Consider the following 18,493-nt stretch of genomic DNA (forward strand, 5'->3'; position numbering starts at 1 on the left):
AGCTAGAAGCAGCTCTTCCCTTCTCAGTTTGTGTCTGGGCTGCACTGCATGAGCCTGCACCCACCACCGTTCCCTGCTGCCCCAGGCACTGCTCCAGGTTTCCCATCCCGCAGATGCCAGAATCGCTGCCGGGATGTGAGCAGAAATGCAGGAGGAGAGGAGGTGGCACAAACAGCCCTTTTTGCTGGCCACCACTTGGCTTCATCCCCAGCTCTGCTTGGGTGGGCTCCCAGCGGAGCCTGCCCTGGTTGACCCCCACCCCAGAACACGGGGTTGTGCCAGTGCTGCTCCGTGAGCACTCACTGGAGGAGCAGCTCCCTGGTTTCCTTCCACCCACATCCACCTCCTTAGTGGAGGATCCACGCTTGTTCACGCCAGTGCCTGGCCCCCTGTCAAGAGCTCCTGCAGGCAACCAGGAGCTGCTCCTAATGGGCTGCCAGGGGATTTGGGCTCTGACAGCTGGGTGCTGACAGCTCCCCGCAACCGCTCGCTCCAGCTGCCGGGCCCTCCTCTCCCTGTTCATGGGGAGAAGGATGCTCTGACCTCCACAGGGAGGAGGCTGGCTCCTTTTCCTCCCTTCACCAGGTGTCTGTGATGGTGCTGGAGGGCTGTGGTACCCATTGCCTTGGTGGGGCTGGTAAAGCCTTGAAGGATGATGGTGGTACAAGCAGAGTGTTCCCAGGCTGGAGGAGCTCCTGCAGGGTGATGCTCCAGGATGGGGATTGTGAGAGGGGAGGAGGTCTGGGTGTAGCACAGAGCAAGTCTTGTCACAGCTCCCAGCAGGGAGTTGGGATGGGAGGCCCTTGTAAGCTGGGAGAGCTGGGAGCAAGCGCTGACATCTCCTGGGGCTCCTCTCCAGCAGCTCTGGGGCCTCCCCAGCTTTCTCCTGGCTGACACATCGCCTCTCTTCTCTGCTTGATACAGGCCTTCTGTGTCTCCCCACAGACCCCGTACAGGGGCTGGGGGGAATCCTGGGGGTTCCCTGAGGTCCGGCTCCATCCCAGCGGGGGCCGTGGCAGCCACTGCAGAGGGACTGTCCCGTCGTCCTCCAGCACAGAGCATCTCGCAGCCTGCCGTCTTGTATGGCTTTTTATTCCTATGTGATTATACATCCCACTTCATATAGGGATTGAAGCCGTGCAATACGCCGGGGTCCTACGGCGGAGAGCAGCCCCTGTGCCACGGGAGCCGGCCTCGGAGGAGCCACCAGAGCTGTTCCTTGGGGTGCTGGAGGAGGATTGCTGGCCTCAGCCTGGACTCCGTCCTGCATCCCAGGCTCCCCAGCCCTCTTGGGATGCAGGTGAGGGGTGCCAAGCTGCTTTGGGGTGAGGCCAGCACAAGCCCACTCCTTGCATTGCACACCCTTGAAAGAGTGAGCCTGGTTCTGCACCACATCTGCTGTGGAGAGCCGTGGTGACTGCGCTGGTGGGCTCAACCCTGGGGAATCTGCTGCTTTGGTTTTGTCCCTGACTATCCTGGGAGATGGGCAACAGCTTCTGGGTGCAGGCACTGCCAGCAGCACAGGGGAGGAGGAAGAAGAGGAAAAAGATGCTGAGGAATGGCCACGACAGCAAGGGCTGCCCCAGGCACAATGCTCTTCAAGGTTTCTCAAGAGGCCTCAGCTGCTCTTTCAAGGTTTGTGTTATATCTGTCACATTGGCAAAAATAGTGAAAACCGTGGCTTGTGGAGGAGATGAAAGGCAGCCCCTTCCAATGCCTCCATAAAGAAGGGCCCCATTAACACCTAGTGAATTATTGGCCATTAATCAGCCTCCGTGCAAAATAAAACCATCCACATTTATCATTATTGGATCCTTAATGAAGTGATAATGGGAATGCTGGGGAGCTGTGATATTAATGTCTTCTAAGAGGCAAGAGCAGAGCCAAGGGTGGCAGCCAAGATTTTTAATTTACTGCCAAAAGCTCGTGCTGTTAATAACGCTGTTACTTCTCCTGGCTGTTAGCACTGTTTGGCTACGAGCTGCCCACTTAGGAGAGCAAATCAACCCTGAACACACCCAGACTTTGTTCACCCACTCCCCACCCAGCATCTGGGCATGTTTTTACCTCCCAGTGTCCCCTGCCCATGTGTAGGGATATGGCCAGGGAGCTGCTGGCCATCTTCACCCAACTGCCTTCTTCCTGAAGTCTGGCTGGTGTAGAAAGTTTTGCTTTTCTGATAAAAAGGGAAGGGACTGGGAGTGTCAAGCCTGAGTGGCTCTTATTGTCCTCACTCTCTCTGTGACTTTCCTCCTTAGGCACAAGCACCCCAGAGCCAGGGCGGCACGGAGCTGGTCCCAGCAGAGCCCACACACTGGGGTTGCTTGGTGTGACCACAGCCACGCTCTGGTTTCTTCATTTGCATGGCTTTACTCCCACGAGGCCAATATCCCATCCAGGACGGCACAGACAAGCTGCAAAGCCCTGCTCAGCAGTGGTGACTCACTCGAGTGAGATGGGAAACTCATTGCTCCTGCCAGCCCAGATGCAAATTGTTACCAGGCAGGTAAGGATGCTCTCGTGTCTTAACATTTGTGTTATCCCACAAGTCCTCCTAAACCTGACCAGTGTGCCCCAAATGTATGTTGGCTCATGTGTGGGGCCTTTTGCCCTTTTGTGAAGGGACCGCAGGTCAGAGGGAGCTGGATTTGGGCTGGAGCAATAGCAGACAATTCCCTGCTGAGTGCTATCCAGAGGAATAAGATGATGCTTTGTCTGTGAGGGCTGCACACACTCCAACGCTCCTTTTGTCCCTAGGCAGAAGCTGCCCAAGGTCCACCCAAACAGCCCTTTGGAAATGGAGCTTTGAGTTATCCAGGTAGAAGCATCAGAGAAGTACTTTTGTAGCCTGGGTGTTCTTGCTGAACCTCCCCCTGGCCTGTTATCTCCTCATTAGGAAAGAAAGGACAAGAACAAAATCCATGTATGGCAGCCAAGCAAAGGTAGATGGGAAATGTACTTCAAATAGATCCATCCTTTCAACAAACCTTTTATTAGACTTCTCCCCAACACACACTCTTTAATTGTTATGAAAAGCCACCATTCAGGAAGCAAGGACAATGCTCAGGCTACCTGAGGTAGGCATTTCCCAGGAGAAGCCAGCCAGCACTAGCCCAAGGTCCTCTGAACTTGACTGGGAGGCAGCACAAGCAGCAACTCCAAGGACCAGGGTGGTGCTCAGCAATGTGGCAGAGCGGTGGCCGGGGGTTATGGTGGGCCCGTGGCAGTGTGCCCAGGCTGGCACTGCTGAAGTGACCCTTCTACCAGGCACCCCAGCCCGAAACTCTGCATTCTGCTGGAGCAGAATAGTCCAGGGAGCATTCCCCACGTTGTGGAGCCAGCTTTAGGCAGTTATCCTGGCTGCAGCCAGACTTTTGGCTGTATCGCTGCCCGTGTTAGTGCCCCTGTGGAGCTGCCCTGCTGGGCATGGAGCAGGCGACCTGCCAACGACCTCCGGAGAAAAACACACGGCACAAAGCAGCTCCTCCTGCACAACCACCCCCCGACATTACAGAGGCACAGCGAGCTCTATAACTCTTGGCAGATTTTCCCCAGCAGATCTCGGAGCTGTTTGCCAGTGTGAGCAAGTTCAGGCATGTTACAGAAGACCTTCAGACTCTGAGGACAAATGAGATGCGGGGATGTGTTTAAACCACCGGGCAAGACTGGGGTTTTGAAATTCCCAGGGTTGTGCCTTACTCTGAGCCTGGGCTGTCGCCCAGACAGTCCAGCTGCCAGCCTGGCATCGACACCAGGCCCCATGATGGTCCTGCTGATATCCCTACTTGTTAGATATTGGCTTCAAAACCAAAATAGGAGGTTTTGCGTCCTCCTCAAAACCCCACCCTCTGATCCACCTTGAAGTGGGGCGCAGAGCAACCGTTCAGTGAGACACCACAACTCAGGGTGGTGGCACAATGGTGTATTTATGTCATGAGATGAGATCAGCCACACGGAGTAGGTCGGTCTGTCTGGAAAGAGTCTGAGTCAAGCGTGTCCTATTACATTAGAGCTGGATTTTCAAAGGAGCTCAGCTCCCACTTAGGCTCTGTAACAAACAGATGGATATTCAAAAGGAGTCAGACGTGCTGGGTCATACTGGCTGCTGAGCTGAAGTCCTTTGAATATCCAGCCAAACCATCAGTGTGCCTGTTGCTGCAGGCAAAGCCCTCCTGAAATCCAGCCCCACTGTGAGATCCATGTCCTGGGAAACCAAGCTCATCTCTGCTCTCCCACATATCACACTGCAGTAGGTGACAAAAACGTGATAACCACTGTGTCCTCGTGCATGTGGGGGGAGCAGCTCCCTGTCAGAGCACAGCTCTGGCAGATTTGCCCTTTGATCAGCTCAGCAGCATGGGTCAGGAGAGCTGAGCATGAAGGTTTCCTTGCCTTTTGTTCTGTGGAATTAGCAGTTAATCAGAATGACAGTGACTTCTGCCTTAGCGCAGAGGAAAGGTCAGTGGCTCAGGCTGGATGCACGACAGTTTTCTAGACAGCTGGAAAACAACACCATGAAAGCTCATAGCATACATGCTGCTGGCACGGAGGCTTTCCCAACAGGGACCAGCAGGGAAGATGTTCCTGTGGAGGGAAGGAAGCTGGAGGAGGACTCCACTCGGCTGGCTTGTCACTGCCCTTCATTCGTCCCCATCCTTACACTGCACAGTGAAGGTATGTCATCCTCTTTGTCACTGTGCACTGCTTGTGTCACCCAGCCAGTATCAAGAACTTCTCTCTGCCAATGTGCTTCTTAGCCACAGTCCTAGGTGTGCATCCTGCTGGGCTTGGGGTCTCTGTCACCTCAGTACCCTGGTGTGGGAAGAGCTGTAGGGCACTGTTCTGGCATGTGGGGCGGGTGCTGGAGTCCCCTTCCCACCACATTCCCCCAGCACCTCCATGCCTCAGGTGAGCAGGCCTTGCTGTTATTGCTTTTACATCCTTCAGTCACTGTAATTTGCTCTAGTGAACCCCTAAAACCCCAGTGCTGAGCTGCTCTTGAGCTGGGAGCACTGGAAGTACAACAGTGCATCAAGGGCTCTCCCTGGGAACCATGCCACAGCCTCAACTTCCCCACACTCTTAAATTAACTATAGTTGAAGCAGTCACAAGTCTTAAATCCAGTCTCCTTGCCTGTAATGTGACCTCTTACCTTCCTCTGATCCCCCCAATTAAAAGTGCTTGTTTTTGCTGTGGACATCCACTCGTGTCTAATTAGTGGATTGTTTCTGTCAAGGACAGTAGCAGCCTCGACAGTGAGCCCTAATTTAAGTAGTTTGCATTTGTCTGCAGCATTGGTGCGTTCATATACTCCTGCTCCTAATTAACTGCATCTGGATATCTGCAGAGGGAGCTCTCATGATCTCTCCATGGCTCTAATTAAAATGGCCTGGATGTCCATGACATTGGTGCCTGTCAAGCCTGTCACCAGGAGGTGATGCCCACCTTGGAAGTGGCTGAAGAACGTGTAGGAGTCGTTGTTCCTGAGAAAGGCCTCCACATCCAAGCCCTCCTGAAGCGCCTCAGCCACCAGCCCTGGGCTGCAGAAGGCTCCTGCTGCCTCCGTTGGCCCGTCCTGCCCGTCTGTTCCCCCGCTGAGGAAGAGGATCTCACACCTCCCTTGGGGGCTGCTGGCTCCTGTGCAGGCCTGAGCCCGGTGCAGCCCCAGCGCCACACGCAGGGCCAGCTCCTGGTTTCTCCCTCCCTTGCCGGTTCCTTGGAGCTGGACTGTGGTTTCTCCACCGGCCAGGATGCAGACTGGTCTGTCAGGCCCTAATCCTCGCAGGGCCTTTAGAAACTCATCAAGCTCCAAACCTGGGATCTGTAGCTCTGCTGCCAGCTGCAGGAGATTCCCCCTCAGCTCGTCACTCAGGGGCCCGTCTCCGAGGCCGGCGAAGCCCAGGCAGACCAGCTGGATCAGCTGGCAGTACAGCGTGGCAACACGGCCGACTTCCCCATGGACTGCTGCACTCAGGACCAGAGCTGCATAGCCCAGGCCCTCGGCCTGGTGTTTGGCCTCTTCCAAAGCCAGTGTGTTTGACCCAAGGATGATGTTGGAAACGTGGGAGTAGTTTTCTGGAGCAGTGGGCTTGGTGGGAGAGCTGGAGAGGACCGTTTCCACTGACTTGGGCAGGTTGTGCAGCAGGTTGTATTTGGTGAGTATCTGAAGGCAGTCTTGGACACTGTGGGAGCTGGCAGCAGTGGGCCCACTTGCTATGATGTCCAGGGGGTCACCTATCACGTCAGACAGGATGAGACTCACCACCTGTGGAAAGAAATGCCCACAGATTATTGCAGGAGGCAAAGACAGGTGACCACACAAGAGCCCTGGCATAAGCACTGATCTGAGTGCCACCCCCACATCAAAGCAGATGGAAACAGGGTAGGTTTGTGACTATTTTTATTTTATGGACCTGTGAGTGTCACTTTGCCCTTCTCAAGCCCACATATTTGCAGTCCCCTTTGAAGTTGGACCATCATGTTGGAAGATGTAGCCTGTGACACTGCACTTGTCAGGCCCAACCCAGTGTGGATTCGGCAATGGCACACGCTGAGAACAGCCCCCAGGGGAGCCAAGGGTCAGAGTCAGCCTTGAAAGTGCTGTGCTGAAGCACCAACACTGGGAAGTGCCTGCTGGGTGTGGGCTGTGGTCTGCAGAGAGTGGTGTGATGGGATGGCTGGTGTTTCCCAAGTCTGAATTCCCACTCTTCCATCTCTGTCTCCCTGAGAGTTTCGGTCCTTAGTGAAACCTCAGCCAGAGGGCCCCAAAACAGTGTGCAGAGTTCACTCAGTATAGAGAAAAACCTTGCAAGTTGATTAAACCTCTATTTTGAGGGTAGATGGGTGATCTCTGGGCAAGCAGGGGCTTTCCCTTGGTTACCCGTGCAGGATGTGCCAGCTGGGCCAGCCCTCCACCCTTCAGCACGGACAGAGTCTTCCGGACAATGTTCAGCTCCTGTATGGCAGCTCCTCGGGAAGCCAACAGCTTTGTGAGTTTCTCCTTCTCTTCAAGGAGCATGGGAGGGATGGGAGCAGGCAGTAGGGCTGATCCACCCCCTAGGATGCAGAAGAGATGGTAAGGATGTCAGGATAGAAGGAAAAGGAGGACAAAGGAGAGCAAGGCTTGAACCTTTTCTCTTCCCTCACCAGTGTCTGGAGGGAAGGCAGAGGTGATTGGGGACCTAAGCTAACATCTCTGGAGAATTCAGTCATCTTCACCAATGGGTTTTATTTACTGCTGTCCTGCACTCTCTGCAGCCAGCTACACTTCACCCAGGCAGTGTGAGCCTGGCTGGATGGGGGCACCACAAGCCTGCAGTGTTGTGGGGATGACAGAAGAGGGACAGCAACTACCCTCACCTCTGCACTGGGCTACAAGTGGGTCCTCACACTGATATTCAATGACTGCCTGGGTGGGTGAGCAGGGAGCACGGCCTCCACAGCTCACACTGCAGTCAGTGCTGGGCACATGGGGACACTGCCTGCTTTGGTGGCTCCATTTATTCAGGATAGTGTGTAAAAACACTGGCTAGGGATGCAGCAAGATTGGAAAGTGCTGAACCGCATTCATCTAGGCCTGGGAGGAAAGAAAAGGGGGGACAGTAATGCAAAGGACAAAGCACACCCAGAGTCCAGGGTGATAGCTTCACTGATGGGAATTCTGTCTGATACAAGCAGGCATTGGAAATGTGGAAAAGAAGGCAAGGTTCTAATGGAAAAGTGGAATGGATGGAAAACACAGAGGAGAAAAGAGCAAGGTCTGTGCAGAGAGTGAACACGCACAGAAGTACAGCTGAAAGCTACTGTCAAAATGCAAAGGCTGCTCAGAGGTTTGAGACAAATCAGCATCAATAAAACATGATGAGCAAGAAAAACAAATGCAAATGCCTGCGTTTCAGTCAATAGCCAGGGATCTAGCTGAGAGGCAGGAGCAGTTGGGGACCGGCTGCTGTGTGGGAGTGCACATGCATAGGGAGTCACAGCCACGGGGAGATCCTGTACCAGCTCCCTGAAGGGCTGAGGAGTCTCTTGGAGATCCCTGTAGCCAAAAGACAGGAGGAAGCTCAGGGGAATCCCCAGAAAGCATAGCTAGCTTCCAGTCACTTGGGTGTTTGCCTAATGGCACTGCTCTCTCTGTACTGGATCAGGCTTCAGCATCCACAGAGGAATAAACACTGAGCAGAGAAGACCAAGGCAGTTCTGCAGAGCTGCTCTCAGCCCCTGCATGCTTTTGCCCTGTCACACCCACTGAGCTCAGGATGAGGTGATGTCACTGCATCCCTCTGATGCACCTTCTTACACAGCCCTGGATCTGGGGACAGCCTGGGGGCCAGCAGCCAGGCCCTGGGGGTGTGCAGGGCTGCTCCTGCAAGGCAGGCAGCTTACTGTGTGGTACCTGGAGGCCTCATTTCCATTGGCTGGGAAGGAGCCAAGCCCTGGGAAAGGTCAGTCCCAAATTTCAGCTTTCAGACACACACTCCTGCACAAATTCAGAGCATGCAAGTCCACCAAGTGCTTGCTTCTCCAAGTCTGCATCCCCAAATGTAAGGAGGGGGCAGGAAGAAAGTGCCTCCTTGCCAAGAGGTGAGAACAGCTGCCAGGCTGGGCACAGAGGTGCCACTTCACTGTGGTGGCACAATGGCAGGACCCAGCCTGTGCAGCTCAGCCTCTTTCCAGTGCTGGGAGGCGTGTCCACTGCAGCAGCCCGAAGCCCTGTGCTGTCTCTTGCTGCATCCCTGGAGAAAGGATGGCAGAAGAGGGAGGAAAAATCAGAGGTGCAAGCGTCCATGCTGAAGGGGCTGGCACAGCACAGTGCTCCCTTGCTGCACGGCTGTGGGTGGGCAGGCAGCTGGGGGCCCTCAGCAGATCCCATTCTCTGGGATCCCCACTCTACCTGAGATGAGCACAAGGAGCAGGTCATCTGCAGTCAGACCCTCAGCCAGCTCCTGGATGGCAGCTGCTCCCTTCAGAGCCTCTGTGTCTGGGAGGTTGTTCTTGGCGCCTTCAATGACCTGGATTTTGCTGTGTGGCTTCAGCAGCATCTCCCTGGTGAGGTAAGAGAGGCAATCACACCACGGATCTGTGCACCCACACAGGCAGCCAGGCTGTCACCTGCGGGTGCCTGGTGTACCAGTGGCATACAGTGAGTGACCAGGACAGGGAGATGGCCTTTGCTGAGTGTTCCCCATAGCTGGAGAGGCAGCACTACCAGCACGAGAGGTGGGCTGTGTCACTGGTGTCACTGGGACGTGATGGTGGTTGAAGATGAGAGCGGTGGGGTTGACAGGGTGGGCAACAGCACAAGGACAGCTGGAAAGGACTTAAGGTGTTCTCAGAAACATCCCACAGAGGACAAATCCAGCAGCCTACACCCCTCCTTCCTGCTCCCCAGAATTGTCCAGAAACAGTCCTTACTGCATTCCTGCTCGCTGCAGGCTCTCCTGGATCCCTAGCGGCACATTGATGATGCCCCGAGTGAGGTGGTCTCCCAGGATCTCTTCTGCTGCTGCGGCCATCCCCAGCACAGCTTTTCCAAAACCCACCAGGTACAGATCCCTGTTCACTGGAAAGGCCTGGCCCTTCACCAGCAGCTGAGGGCACCCATCTCCCTGGAGCTTCAGAGCCCTCTTCAGCATGGGAGCCGGGCGGACGGTGCCCACGGCGCCACGGAACAGGGACAGCGCGTGCTCGCGGAGAGACATGGTACACAGGCTGGCAGGGCTGAGCCACTCTGCCTTGTGGGGTGGGCTTGTGCACTCTCTGCCAGCACTGGCAAGGCCTCGAGGGCTGGGACAGCCAGCAGCCTCCAACCTGCAAGGGAGAGTGAACATTTTTGCTAGTAGAAGAGACAGGGCTGTCACAGAAAGAACAGAGAGGTCAAAACATGAACCATGGAACTCTAGCTCCTGTTTCCCCTAGATTAAGGTGCCATGTGAGCAGCATTTTCTAACTTTTCCCCAGGCAGGATGAAGGGAAGGACAGTGTCACATTCAAACTACCTGTCAGCTTGTGATTCCCCTGCAATCTCATCACCTCCTGCAGGGAAGGCGAGCTCTGCCAGCCAGCTTCTCCATCACTGTAGCTTTGCCACTGGCAAGCCATCATTTCTATTTGCTTAGCATTTGACACCTTTCCAAACTGTGGAAGCTGCTCTCTGTCCCGGAGAGAGCAGGGCATCTGGGTGGAACAGCTTTTCACTACATTAACTCCCTTCCTCAATGCTAGCCAAATGCTGATCTCATCCTCTGGCTGTGCATTGCCCCATGTGTCCCAGCAGCATCAGACATGGACTGAGGAGAAACAACAGCCTTGCTGGCTGCCTCGTCCCTCGCTGCTGGTGGCCACAGAGAGACCAGTAATGAGGTTTCCTCACCAAACAGCAAATTAACACCAGGCTTCATTTACCTTTCTCTTCTAGTCCTCATTATCCATTAAAATCAGATTTAGAGCCCAAATAAGACTACATATCCAAGTAAAGTTGCCAGCTGTGTCTGTGAAAGCCCATTTGAGCTGTTCTCCACAGAGCATTAGCATTATATGCAACAGATCTGTGCATGGACCAAAAGATCTCAGCTGCTCAAGGGCAGATACTTGTCTTGACAGAGGAAGGGCAGCCCCTGCCAGCAAACACACATTCATTCCCTCCCAGCATTTCTCCTTCCTTCTGTTAACTGGCAGCAAGTTCACTGCTGGTTTCTGAGGATCAAAGATCCTTGTGATCTGCATCTCTCCTGCTCATGGCATTTAAGGAAGGATGCCAGGAGGCTGAAGCAGTCCAAGTGACACACTTGATCACAGACCCATTGAAATGACCTGAGAGAGTTAATCCTCTCTCTAGTAAGCGGATGTGTTTTGTCCAAGGGCTTCTTTTAGGAGAGCTCAGGAGTCCAGAGGTCTATTTGTCCTGACACTCCCATAGCATTGCAAGGTGTTAATCATTAAGCTGGACAAGCTTTTCAACAGCTCCTCTGAGTCTAAATCTGCCTTATTTTGCTGCAGGGACCCAAAGGATCTACAGAAAAACCCCTTACACAAGCACCTTCTAAGGCACTGAAACTTGGGCACATTCTGAAATCTTTGGACAAGGGACTTGTAGGTAAGGCCATATGGAGAATCAAAGGTTTGTCAGAGAAAGAACCCCAAGAATCACTGAAGTGGGAAAAGACCCTTAAGAACAAGGCTAACAGTAAACGATTTAATGCTTAGGAGAACAGATTTTAAAGGCAAAAGCCAAGGCAGATTAACTACCTATCTGTACTCCCTTTAGGTGCTGGTCAGAAAGACTGGCTTTTCAACCACGAGGAGCTAGGAGAACAAAAGACAGGGTGCTCCGACCACTTTGTTACCAGACTCTTAAACTTCACGGCAGCTGATGCTGCCAGCGGTTTAAACCACTGACCCCACTTCAGTGAAGGCCAGGGTAACTGTGCTGACCGCAGTGAAGTCAGCTGTGCACCTCTCAGGCACCGAGATAAGCATCTCTGCTCCCAGCAGGTGTCTGATTCACCTGGCAGCACAGTGCAATCGGAGGAAGGTGCTACAAAGCAGAGGTGCATCACACCCCAGGTCACCTCATCTGAGCTTCCATACAGGGTTTGCAGGAATGGCTGCAGAAAAAAGCTTAAATGGAGCCTGGGGAGTTTAAGAAAATAAAGCCCCAAAGTTTTTAACAGGTTTGTCTCTGCCTTGATGTTTCTGTGCACGGCTGACCCTGAAGCCCGGGGGAATTGAGCACAACCAGACCTGCAACCGTGGCTCCTGTCACACGTGCCCTCCTGGCAGCCCCGTTCAGCTCCAGCTCCAGACACGACACAGCAGACGTGAGTTCTTTAAAAGCAATCCTCTCCTACTGGAGCTGGAAAAACTAAATGCCAGCGTAATTCATCTGGCACTTGTGTACATACTGCTAATGCTTACTCTGGAAAGCATTTCAGTACAATAGCAGGCATGTAATCTGTTTTCTGCACTCTGAACTCAGATTATATTTTAACCATCGAGGCCTGATCCAGAGTCTGTGCAAGTCAGCAAGTGCCTTTCCATTGCTTCTCGGGATTTTTGGGTCCACTGCCTGGCACTGATCTGAGAGCACAGGTATAAAGGCAGAGTAAACAGAGTGTAAAACCCCCTTGCAATCAGAGGTTATCCAACTTTATACCAATGCAACAGAGAGCTGAATTTGGCACAGATCCATGTGCTTTGGATGTCTCAGTGTGTGACTCTGCTCCTTGTCAGCTCTGATTAGACACACAGGCTCACTGGAGGCTCCCCTTGGAATGGGGGTGCTGCTAATGATACCACAAATCTGTTTTTATGTAATTTATTTATACAGTCTCAGGCACTGGGTACTAAATGTCATCAGGGAACAGCTATAAATCAGTGCTATGAAATCCACTGTAGATATCAGCAAAAAATAAAACTCCCACTCATTTTACTAAGGCTTTAAAAACAAGATCGAGAGAACTGAATATCACCTCAAAACACAGGCAGTTGTGGAAAGAAAAATAACCCAAATGGCAGCTCTCAGGCTCCCCCCCCCAGATGGTGGGTTTAGAAGTGGTGTAATTGCCTGTTAGCTGCTACATATTGCATGAGGGGAAATTACACCCTCACATCCCTGCATTTTCCTCTTCCCACTGCTGGCTGGGAGGAATCTGGGCTGGGAGAAGGGGCTGGTGATGTGACTCATATTGCTTCGCGCACTAATCTTAGTTTCCCAGTTTCTCAGGAAAATCACCTAGGGATGAATGAGCCCTCTTCTACACGGATATAAGGTGACATGCTATAGGCAGGAGTGGGGTTCAGGTTTCACACCTTCCCTTTGTCCCTGGTTGGTATAATTTGGAGTTGGGATATAGACAGTCTTTTGAAAAGTTTTCTGTAAGTTCGCAGTAAGCTTAGGATGAAAATGATGCTAAGAATTGCCTGTTCCAAAGAGAGCTGGAGGATTGTAAGGGGTTTAGATTAATCCCCTTTAAATGAAAACTTCCTCAGCTTTCATTGATGAATAATCTACGCACTTATTATAATCTACGCACACCATTATAAGCCCTTTCTTCAGAGGGCTCCTCCTAAGCCTGTAGAAATTTCCACTGTTAGCTCTCACACCAAAAAGCAGCAAACCCCCAGCTTCTCATTTTCACCTTCTCTGGGAAAGAGGGAGGGAAAGGAGCTGGACTGTGATAAAATACAGGCAAAATGCTCGTTTGCATTACCTTTCATCAACTTTTTAATTAAAGCAATTCTGTAGGCAAGGAGCCAAAGTCAGAGGGAGACAGAAACAATCCAGCAGTAGGGGCAGAAATGTGGTAAAGCTGCCAAGTAAATTGGATAGTGGCAAGAGACCAAAAGCATGGACGTAGCAGGGCAGTGTCCGAGCCATAAACTTGGAGTCACACTGGGGAGGAAAACAGTGAACAAATGAGCTGGCCGCGCCCATGCAGTGAGAAAAATGAGCCAGCACCTCACTCCATGGCAGGTACTTGAAAGCCAGAAAAATACTCCTTTCTAGGGACCAGTCTGCCATCACTGGGCAGAGCTGAGCTATTCCAGGTGCTGTGGTTGGAGGTTTGCTCAAGGATTTGCATCTTGGGCTTGTGGCTTTTTTTGAAGTCGGGGCAATAGAGCTTGTTGCAGGCCAACCCAACCACATGCACATCCTGAGCTTTTCAGGTGCTGTGAGATCAGAGGATGCTGTGCCAGAATGTCTGGTTTAACTAAGAACTTCAGGGATCTAAGTTACTTTAGCTTCAATGCCATCAGGATGCCTCTGGATTTCCTCCAGGACTGGTGGCTGGCCCACCTTGTACAGGGTCAACTTCAAAATCCCTGAGGGGCTAGGAAAATATTTGAGATGGCACTGGATCAAACCCCAATTGTTCGAGGATAATTTTGAGCTCAAGCTCTAAAAGACAGATTACAGTAGTAAACTCCCAGACACAGCAAGTTTTAGCAGTGTCTCTTGCTCCTCGTTTTTCTTGCTGCACGACTTTTTTCTGGCCTCTCGGCATGTAAATTACTGACAGACTCACCAAGGCTCCCTGCTTCCATTTCTCCTGCATCACCAGGGGAATTTACCTATCAAGTACAACGGAGTGGAGATTTTACTGCCTTAAACTCCCCCGTTCCCACTTACTGACACATCTTCGCTATCATTTGATATATCAACTTTAATTTGCCTGGTGAGCCCTGCTCAAACCCAAGCTTGCTGCTCCACACGGTCCCAAAAGCATTACAAGAAAATTTTCCAGGAGATGCACTGAACCCAGGAGGGAAACAAACCAGTGAAGTCTTGTTCCAAGTGACTATTCTGGGAGGATTAGAGGGGGGATTTTTCAAGACTAATCTCTTTAAATGAAAATTTCAGAATTTGATTAATTTTTTAATCTGCACATGGATTTGCATAAAATTACTGCACCGCCTCATTCGCGTTTGGTAAAAGAGAAAACGTCTGCAGCAAGGATGGGCAGCTATGAAGTGGGTGTGCAGGGACAGGGTGAAAGGCCCTTTGCCCCCACTCACTGCAGTGCTCCTGCATCCATAAGTGGGAAAGAGGATAAGGGTGGACAGCAGCAGTATGATGAGAGCAGAGGGTTTGCCAGGCAGGCACAGGAGAAAGTAGGATGGAGCCTGGATACCTTTGTTTTAAGAATATGCTGAGCTCTGGGAAACCCAGGAGTCCTAGTTTCCAATACATGGCTTTCTCTATGTTGCTTGGAAAAGAAATATGTTGCTCTCATGACTGATTTACTCACCAGGAAAGTGTCAACAGGGTCTCTTTGCCTTTGATGGGAAGTGTGGCTTAAGGCCAAACACAGGGAAGATAAGTGTTCTGTTCAGCATTTTATATATACAGATCAGTATCATTAGCAAAAAAAAAAAAATTAACTGGATTTGACATATGCATCTTACTAGTTTTTCTAGGTCACACTCCCTTCACTCCCTATATACCTTTTGGAAATGATTTTCCCATGCACTGGGAATTGCAAGGAAGAAAAATGTTTCACTAAAAATTCTTCTGTAGCTCAACACAGAACACCACTACCCTGAAGCCAAGCCCATGCCAAGTCTACTTCCTTTCATGCTGTAATTTCTCAAACTCTCTATTCTGAGACAACTTGCCATCAAAGATGAGAGTCATTTAAAATACAGGGAAGGATCACAGTATTCTAGAGAAGATGAAAAGCTGCGAGCCTTGAGGACTGGAATAGTAGAAAGGGGTTGAAATTCAGTGCTGCGAAATACAAGGTCATGGTCTTTGGGATTAATAGCAGAAAATTATGAGCTCCTCAGTTGGAAATAACATAAGAGGAGAAAGAGCCAGGAATCTTAATCAGTCACAGGATGACAATTACAGCTGCCCTCTGGGCTGAGACAAGAGGCTGTGGGGAATGTGGAAAGCAGCAGATGTGAACTGCCTGGACTTTGCTGAGGTTTTTGACATCATTCCTGTGAGCACACTGGCGGGTGGGCTGGGCAATCACAGCCAGCCCCGCTGGAAACCAGCCTGACCACTGGGCTCAGAGGGCAGAAAGCAGTGGCTCGGGGTCCAGCTGACATCTGGTAATCAACAGGGACTCTGCTGGGGTTCGTGTCACCCCACGGCTTCATTAGTGACCCAGAGAGTAGCACAGAGCGCTTAATTTGGGGGAGCTGCTGATGGAGGCACCTTCCAGAGGAACCGTGATAAACTCAAGGTCAGGGCCCACAGAAACCTCAGGACACTCCGTAGGGAGAAGTGTGAATTTTTGCTGCTGAGCAAGCACAAGTTCCTGTATTGTGCAGGTTCCAGTGGTATCTAATACAGAAATGCATAGGTAGAATAACTGCATTTGATCGATATTACTCAAGCAGCAATTAAACATTTTTTCCATTAACTAATTTTGCAGGGGCATTATCCATAATTCCTACTTAATATGACATTTTTCTAGGAGATTCAATTATCCTGCCAGCTAAATTCCAGCTTGGTATAAACTGACAAACTAGGTTCCAACGATTAGGAAGAAAGGCAGAAGAATAAAAAGGAAGTGACAAAATATCAAATCAACAACCCACGGTGTTATACAACTCTAAAACTTAGCTAAGTATTGTAGGTGTTTTGAAGTAAATTGTCTTATGATGTTATTGGTGAGTCACCTCCCGGGCCTGCAGGAGATAATCCAGGCTTTGATCCTGCAATTTAGAGTGTGCAGGAGGCACGACATTCCGAGCTTTTCTAAAACCTCTCACCACACAAAAACCAGTTTTGGGTTTTGAACTGGCCTAACAAAGGGGCAGCTGACCCCGAGACCCTCAGGAGTAATGAGGGTGTGTTCTGAGTATCCCTGGACTCTGGTGTGAAAGTTTGACTTTGTTTCAAAGTTAAAAAGGAAACTCATTCTGAGGAGCCAGTCCCACCGCAGCGTGAAAAGATGAGTTGTGTGAGATCTCTAAACATGCAACGGGGAGCTCCAGCAGGCAAACAGCAAGGGCAAGGAATCTGAGAAAATTAGTATTTAACTAAATCAGACATGCACACAAAATAATTCAGCCTGTTTGAACGACGTGCAGAGCTTTAACAGGACTTGCCGAGGTTTGACCACAGGAGGGCAACAGGATCCAAACGCAAAATCAAACTCTATGCTGGACACTGTGAAAGGAAATGCAATTAACGTTCAGGAAGGCATCTACGGTTTATTATTTTTCTTTTAATTCTGAGTTTCTGGGTGACCAAAATGACAAGAAGATCTGCTGGTGTTGTAAATGTAAAATAGCAGAAAACTTTGTGGGGTGAGATTCTCACAGCAACTCTTATACTCCAAGAACAGCTTTTTAAGGTAAGAAATACACAAAAACTTGCACACTGAGCGTGTCATCAGGATTCGTGATAGAAAAAAGCAGTTCCAAGGTGTGTGTACTGGAGCAGCAGCCTGAAAAGCCACAGTGTGCTTCTCAAAGGCTTAAATGTGTGCTGCCCACCTCTCCCTGAGAGCTTATGTGGTGTAGGAACACGGTGCTATAGCTGTGATGTTCCTGTAGTACTGCCAACAAGCTTTTAGAGGAATAAAAAAATACTGGGAAATAAAAATGTGCAACAGCTGGACTGAAAGGAGGAGGGGAAGGGTGATAAAGTGTTCACAGTGTATTTTCAAAGGAGGGGGAGCTGACTGATGCTCCCTGGCTGCCCTGGGCTGTCCAGAGGCTGTTCCTGCCAGGCTCTGCTGAGAGGCTGGCACAGCATGTGTGCCCCATAAATGATTTCACAGAACCACAGAATCAACTGTCTTGGAAAAGAACCCTGAGACATCAAGTCCAACCTACGACCCAACACCACAGTGTCAACCAGACCATGGCACCGAGTGCCACATCCAGCCTTTCCTTGAAGACCTCCAGGGACAGTGACTCCACCATCTCCCTGGGCAGCCCATTCCAATGTCTAAGCCCCCTTTCTGTAAAGAAATTCCTCCTGATGTCCAACCTAAACCTCTCCTGGCACAGCTTGAGGCTGTATCCTCTCATCCTGGGAGGCCAACCCCCACCCAGCTACAACCTCCTGTTGGGGAGTTGTAGAGAGCGAAAAGGTCACCCCTGAGCCTCCTTTTCTCCAGGGTAAATACCCCCAGCTCTCTCAGCCGCTCCTCACGTCACTTGTGCTCCAAACCCTTCCCCAGCTCTGTTGCCCTTCTTTGGACCTGCTCCAGTATTTCAATCTCCTTCCTGAATTGAGAGGCCCAGAACTGGACACAGCACTAAAGTGTGGCCTCACCAGTGCCCAGTACAGTGAGACAACCACTGCCCTGGTCCTGCTGGCCACACTATTGCTGATACAGGCCAGATGCCACTGGCCTTCTTGGCCACCTGGGCACGTCTGGGTTCATGTTCAGCCGGCTGCATTTCTCTCTAGTTTCCACTGGAAACTCCGAAAACCGCCTTAAATCGACACAATATGGGGAATATCCCGCGTGAGGTGAGACTGTCCCAGGGCTCCCGCGGCCCCTCACGGCCCAGAGCAACGCGAGGCCGCCCGCCCAGCCCGGCACCGGAAGTGACGCGCTCCCGCCGCGCGAAGCCATTCCCGCTCTACGGGATGACGTCATGCCCTCAACCCTCCCCCCCCCGACCCCACAATAGGCACGGACGGGCGGGCGGGTACTGAACTGGCAATGAACCCCGACCCCGCCACAGCCGCCCAGCCCTGCCCTGCGCCGCCCCTTCCCACCTCGGGCCCCGGAAGCGGCGGGAATGGTGACAGACGCTGACAGCCACGGCGGGCCAGGAGAGCGCAGGCCTTTCTGCCATTCCTGCCACACTCAATATGGCCGCTGGGTACGGGACACCCCGCCCTCCCCCGTCCCAGCAGCCCATGCGCACGCTCCCCCTCCCCACACAACACCCCGTTCCCAGGGTGCCCCGCGCGGCGCCGCCGGAGCCGCAAGATGGCGGGCACAATGAGGGGGAGCCGCCTCTCCGCGGCCTGACCGCGCCGAGCCCGCCGCGCCCGCCGCCCTCCGCCACCCCC

At 51.9% G+C, this 18,493-nt stretch overlaps 1 protein-coding gene and 1 long non-coding RNA gene across 4 annotated transcripts; one reads left to right on the forward strand and one right to left on the reverse strand.

The window, feature by feature from the left end:
* The first annotated feature begins 1,166 nt into the window (after positions 1 to 1,166).
* Positions 1,167 to 7,884, forward strand: LOC125331766. The gene is made up of 3 exons (XR_007206183.1): positions 1,167 to 1,635; positions 2,259 to 2,506; positions 4,564 to 7,884. It is a non-coding gene; the product is annotated as an uncharacterized LOC125331766 (long non-coding RNA).
* On the reverse strand, positions 2,974 to 18,303 carry GLYCTK (glycerate kinase). 3 transcript variants are annotated; one of them, XM_048316105.1, is made up of 5 exons: positions 18,194 to 18,303; positions 9,415 to 9,810; positions 8,894 to 9,045; positions 6,881 to 7,056; positions 2,974 to 6,265 (listed from the first exon to the last, which is right to left on the reverse strand). In XM_048316105.1, exons 1-5 carry the CDS (start codon positions 18,271 to 18,273, stop codon positions 5,357 to 5,359), a joined length of 1,713 nt encoding a protein of 570 aa, XP_048172062.1. In that variant the 5' UTR covers positions 18,274 to 18,303; the 3' UTR covers positions 2,974 to 5,356. The 3 variants fall into 3 exon arrangements, with proteins under 3 accessions (XP_048172062.1, XP_048172063.1, XP_048172064.1); XM_048316106.1 differs by lacking the exon at positions 18,194 to 18,303 and adding an exon at positions 11,743 to 12,973; XM_048316107.1 differs by lacking the exon at positions 18,194 to 18,303 and adding an exon at positions 11,248 to 11,657.
* Between the last annotated feature and the right edge of the window lie 190 nt (positions 18,304 to 18,493).

Source organism: Corvus hawaiiensis, chromosome 11 (assembly GCF_020740725.1).
Source record: "Corvus hawaiiensis isolate bCorHaw1 chromosome 11, bCorHaw1.pri.cur, whole genome shotgun sequence".
NCBI classification, from domain to species: Eukaryota; Metazoa; Chordata; class Aves; order Passeriformes; family Corvidae; genus Corvus; species Corvus hawaiiensis.